Raw genomic sequence first — 5470 nt, 5'->3', positions numbered from 1 at the left:
TCCAGGACCGATATGCAAACCAGGGGGCGCCAGGGGTCCTAACCCGGCCTTCCAGATCCGAGATGGCACAAGGCAACACCGCCAACCTCCGCTCGCTTCGGCCTGGCACCACTCTAGCCAAGCAGATGCATTCCCGCGCCAGTGCCCAGTCTCTCCAAGTAACGCGCGTTTTTTAGGGAGATGTCCCCTCCCCCTGACCTTTTCCTATCAGAAACCAGACGGTCGCCTCCAGCTCATTCCCGGAGGCTGCGGAAGGGGGGCGGGAGGAGGAGCCGGGCAGAGAGAGGACGGCCCGACGAGGTCCGCCTGCCCTATCACACAGACATCTGTTCTCAGTTTCTTCCTCTTTTTGATCCCAACAGATGACAAGAGGAGTAGAGCGGACCGAGGCGGAATAAAAATGTTATGTCATAAAGATATAAAACGGTGCTGTGACTCACCTGCTTTTAGCCGCAGGTACTGGTTTCGTGGCAGCGTCTCCACTCTGCTAGCCAGGAGCCCAGCTCGGCCTAACGTCACTCGCCTCGGCTGACTCAGACGGCCGAGTTTCTAGTGACTGGGCAAAAGTGGGCTGTTTTCCTTTTTCAAGCCTGAAATCCTGGGGAGGTGGAGGTGGGGGGCGGGGGGAGTATGTATTCTCCAGGCTCCCTGGGTTGAACTTTAGGTCAGGCTTCAGAAGGGTGGGGGGTGGAAGAGAAACGATTGGGACAAGGGACCCGGCAGAAGCTCTAGCGTCCGGAGGGCGGTGGTTTCCCCCCCGCGCCCCCCCCCCGTTAGGGCCGCCGGGGTCATTTACCGACACTGCCCCCCGGGTCCCAGGCTCCGACGCCCGCGTCCCCAGCCCTTCTCTGGCTGCGGTGTTCCCATCCTGAACGCACACCAGCCCGCCCGGCCCCGCCTATTTTCCTTTTTTCCTCTTCCAAAGGGGGTTACACCCCCACCGATTCCCCTCTCCCCCAGCCTTCCAGTTTAAACCAATTACGCTGCTTTGCAAACAAAGTGAGGGTCGGGTTTGGGGGAGGGGGCGCGGCGGGAGGGGCGCAGGGGCGCGCGCGGCGGCGGCGCGGCGGAGCGGGAGGCGCGGCAGCTGGACTGGCGGGCGGCCGCCTCGCAGGTGCACCTCGGGCTTTGTAGGTGCGAGCGTCTTTGTGCGGCGGACAAATGGGGAGAGGACGAGGAGGTGGGCACTCGAGCGACGTAAGATCCACATCAGCTCAACTGCACTCGTCTCGCAGAGGCCGCCCGCTCACTTCCCGCGGAGGCGCTCCCGGGCGCCGCGCTCCGCGGCCGCCGCCTGCCCCCGCCCGCCGCGCCGCCCTCGCCGCGCCCCGCAGCGCCCGGCTTCCTCCTCGCTAGGGTGGCGTTTGGGCCGGCGCGGCCGCTCGGTGGCTGCAACTGCTCGGCTCCCGGCTCCCCGCCCCCTGCCCCCCGCCCCGCGGCCGCCCGTCGCTGCGCACAGGGCTGCATGGTTGCACAGGGCAGCGTGGCTCCAGGATGTTAGGGGCTGTGAAGATGGAAGGGCATGAGAGCAACGACTGGAACAGCTACTACGCGGACACGCAGGAGGTGAGAGGCGGGCATCGGCGGGACGCCTCGGGAGGCAGCGCTGGCGGGGGGAGGCTGGACTAGGCGGGCGCCGAGCGGAGCGCGCTGCGGGCGCGCGGGGGGCGCCTCCCCGGTGCCAGCGCCGCCCGCCACCCGCAGGAACCCCAGCTCCGAGCCGGTCTGCTGCGCGCCGAGGTGGCTGCGTCCCGGCCCGCGGCGCCGTTTGGAGGCCTTAGAAAAGTCGAGGCTTTGCAAGCGCCTGCACCGGGAAGCACTTTTCTTTTTTCCCTCCGGAGAGCCGGAGCTGGAGGCCGGCCCCGGGTGCCTGGGTTGGCGGGCAGGCGCCAGCACGAGTTGGAGGAAACTCTGCGCAAGTCAGAGCTCGCTCTCAGGGTGGCCTTTTCCTTCGGCGGTTGGATTCGAGCGTGTTTTCTGATATAAAGGTGCTGCTGCTAAGTTGAGTGTGTTTATCATGAAACGATTCCGAAATTTTAGAAAACTTCTCAAGCCCTGTTTGGGGACAAGTGTGCGCATTCGTGTCTCGAGCCGCTAGGTGGCGCTAGTGGGAGCTGACTTTTCCTGCCGCACTCAGGGCGGAGAACCTGTTTCTCTTCATTGTCCCCTTGGTGGCACATTCATGTGGTTTATTTTACAATGTGCACAAAGGGATTGCGAGAAAAACCAGGTAAAGGCTGGACCACCATCTACCGAAAGTACTTCCCTGGAAACGGCTGGCGATTACCCCCCCCCCAAAGTTTATCATTGTTGAAAAAGCTTTTTGAAACTGCCTTGGGTAATCTTGGCGAAAGGGGGAAAAAAAGTAAAAAATACCTTAAGACATAGATAGAAAAATATAGGAAATATTCCATGGTAATTGGTGTATTTAAATTTGTGTATTTATACATTCCTAAACTTACTTTGAGTTTATTTGCATACCATAGCAGAGTGTGATTACTTAAATTTGTTTCTTCATCTTTTTATGGTTTCCAAGAAGTCCTATTTACTGATGAGAATGAATTTAAGGGCATCAATTTTAAATTATCAGAAGTAGTTTTTATTTTTCCGGACTCAGTTTTTCTTAAAATATCTAATGTATGACCAAATTGGTATTGATACAAATTTTCTTGTAGGGACGATTTAAACATTCGTCCTGAGACTTAATATACATGCAGTGCTCTAGACCCATCAGTCAGTTAAGTCCCCTATGGAAAGAATTTCCTTACACGTTAGTTAGAGCATTAGGAAGTAGACTTAAGAGAAAATAAGTAGACTTTGATTTTGTGGTTTGACTGTAATTCAAACTATTCCTACAGCGTCAAAAGTCAGATTTTGAATGATCAGCGGTAACTTGTCAGTGTGTGGAAAATATAGATGATTATTTCTACAAATTATATCATTAAAATTTTCGAACACGGGGGCTAGACATCGGTCATGAAATTACTGCCAGTTTTTGAGTGATTTGATTTAAACAGGTGTAAGTGTAAGGTCCTATCAAATGCATGTAGTGCATTGATATTACTAGGCACCTCTCCCTGCCCTGCTCCTGGTGTAGATCCATTTTTAATTTTTTCCCAAAACTTAGCCTAACTTCTGGCTTTTCCCCTTCTAATAGTGCATTTGCTACAAGTAGGTAGGAAACACCTCTAAACCAACCGAAAGTCGCCATTTGACGAATAGTGCTAAGACAGTAAAGCCAGTTGCTGAAAAACGATTATATGGCCATGATCTGCTCCATCACGGAGAGTTTAATTAACAGCCTCCCTGCACAAAACGAGGCAGTTACTTGGTCCGCTGGGCCTGGTAGACTTAGGCAAGATGGATGCAGAGCTGGTGCCCTCTTGGGGGGGGGGTGATGGGGGGGGGCGCGGGAAGAATGTGCCTCCAAACCCACCGCACCTTTAAGGTGGAGTGAATCAGCAGAGGGTCCGAAATTACTTTTGATTTCAGAGTTTAAAACACGATTTGCTCAAAAATGCGCTTTGCGGAGGCCGGTCTGGGGTGGAGACTGGGATACCACCTGGCGTGGACAGAGGAGTCGATGGAGGGGTCCCCGAGAAGGCGACCCCTGAGCCTGGCGTATAAAGCGATTACACATCTTCCTGGGGACATATTTTCTGTGAGCGTTTGTCTTTCATGCCTGCCGTGCTGGGACTTTTCCCCTGCCGTGCAAAACATCTCTGCTTGTTCTGAGGAGGGCGCCTGAGGGTTTGCCCTGGGTGGGGGGTCTGCGGCTTTGTAGAAATGCTTTCCGCTGGCCGGGGTGGGTAGGCCTGGGGAGCCCCCCCACTAACCCCGCCCTTCGGGGCCTCTCCACTCGCTGTCTCCGCTCCAGGCCTACTCCTCCGTCCCGGTCAGCAACATGAACTCGGGCCTGGGCTCCATGAACTCCATGAACACCTACATGACCATGAACACCATGACCACGAGTGGCAACATGACCCCGGCTTCGTTTAACATGTCCTACGCGAACCCGGGCCTGGGTGCAGGCCTGAGCCCCGGCGCCGTGGCGGGCATGCCGGGCGGCTCGGCGGGCGCCATGAACAGCATGACGGCGGCCGGCGTGACGGCCATGGGGACGACGCTGAGCCCGAGCGGCATGGGCGCCATGGGCGCGCAGCCGGCGGCCTCCATGAACGGCCTGGGTCCCTATGCGGCCGCCATGAACCCGTGCATGAGCCCCATGGCGTACGCGCCGTCCAACCTGGGCCGCAGCCGGGCAGGTGGCGGCGCGGACGCCAAGACTTTCAAGCGCAGTTACCCACATGCCAAGCCGCCCTACTCGTACATCTCCCTCATCACCATGGCCATCCAGCAGGCGCCCAGCAAGATGCTGACCCTGAGCGAGATCTACCAGTGGATCATGGATCTCTTCCCCTATTACCGGCAGAACCAGCAGCGCTGGCAGAACTCCATCCGCCACTCGCTCTCCTTCAATGACTGCTTCGTCAAGGTGGCGCGCTCCCCGGACAAGCCCGGCAAGGGCTCCTACTGGACGCTGCACCCGGACTCCGGCAACATGTTCGAGAATGGCTGTTACTTGCGCCGCCAGAAGCGCTTCAAGTGCGAGAAGCAGCCGGGGGCCGGCGGTGGGGGCGGGGCCGGGGGCGCCAAAGGTGGCCCTGAGAGCCGCAAAGACCCCTCGAGCGCCAACCCGGGTGCCGACTCGCCCCTTCATCGGGGTGTGCACGGTAAGGCCGGCCAGCTAGAGGGCGCGCCGGCCCCCGGGCCCGCGGCCAGCCCCCAGACTCTGGACCACAGCGGGGCGACGGCGACAGGGGGCGCCTCGGAGCTGAAGACTCCGGCCTCCTCGGCTGCGCCCCCGATCAGCTCCGGGCCTGGGACGCTGGTATCTGTGCCCCCCTCCCATCCGGCGCACGGCCTGGCACCCCACGAGTCCCAGCTGCACCTGAAAGGGGACCCCCACTACTCCTTCAACCATCCCTTCTCCATCAACAACCTCATGTCCTCCTCGGAGCAGCAGCACAAGCTGGACTTCAAGGCATACGAGCAGGCGCTACAGTACTCGCCCTATGGCGCCGCGTTGCCCGCCAGCCTGCCGCTTGGCAGCGCCTCGGTGGCCACCAGGAGCCCCATCGAGCCCTCCGCCCTGGAGCCGGCCTACTACCAAGGTGTGTATTCCAGACCCGTCCTAAACACTTCCTAGCTCCACGGGACTGGGGGTTTGTCTGGCATGGCCATGTTGGTAGCAAGAGAGAGAGAAAAAAAAATCAACAGCAAACAAAACCACACATACCAAGCCAACAACAGCATAATAAAATCCCAGCTATTTTTATTTACTTTTTTTTTTTGGGTGCACAATCTTTCCCCCAGTGCAAAAGACTGTTACTTTGTTATTGTACTCAAAAGCCTCGTGTATATTATTACAAAGAAAACCAATCCCAAACCAACAAATTTTTTTTTCTGC

General features: G+C 57.7%; 1 protein-coding gene across 1 annotated transcript; it reads left to right on the top strand.

Annotated features, from left to right (window-relative positions):
• Positions 1-1494: 1494 nt before the first annotated feature.
• Positions 1495-5209, top strand: FOXA1 (forkhead box A1; the record flags this gene model as incomplete). The annotated part of the gene is made up of 2 exons (XM_084239602.1): positions 1495-1566; positions 3878-5209. The coding sequence occupies 2 exons, from the start codon at positions 1495-1497 to the stop codon at positions 5207-5209; spliced, it is 1404 nt and encodes a 467-aa protein (XP_084095728.1).
• Between the last annotated feature and the right edge of the window lie 261 nt (positions 5210-5470).

The sequence above is a fragment of the Talpa europaea genome, assembly GCF_964194135.1.
Source record: "Talpa europaea genome assembly, chromosome: 8".
Taxonomy (NCBI): Eukaryota; Metazoa; Chordata; class Mammalia; order Eulipotyphla; family Talpidae; genus Talpa; species Talpa europaea.
Note: the sequence above shows the minus strand (reverse complement) of the source record. Positions and strands in the feature narration are given on the sequence as shown.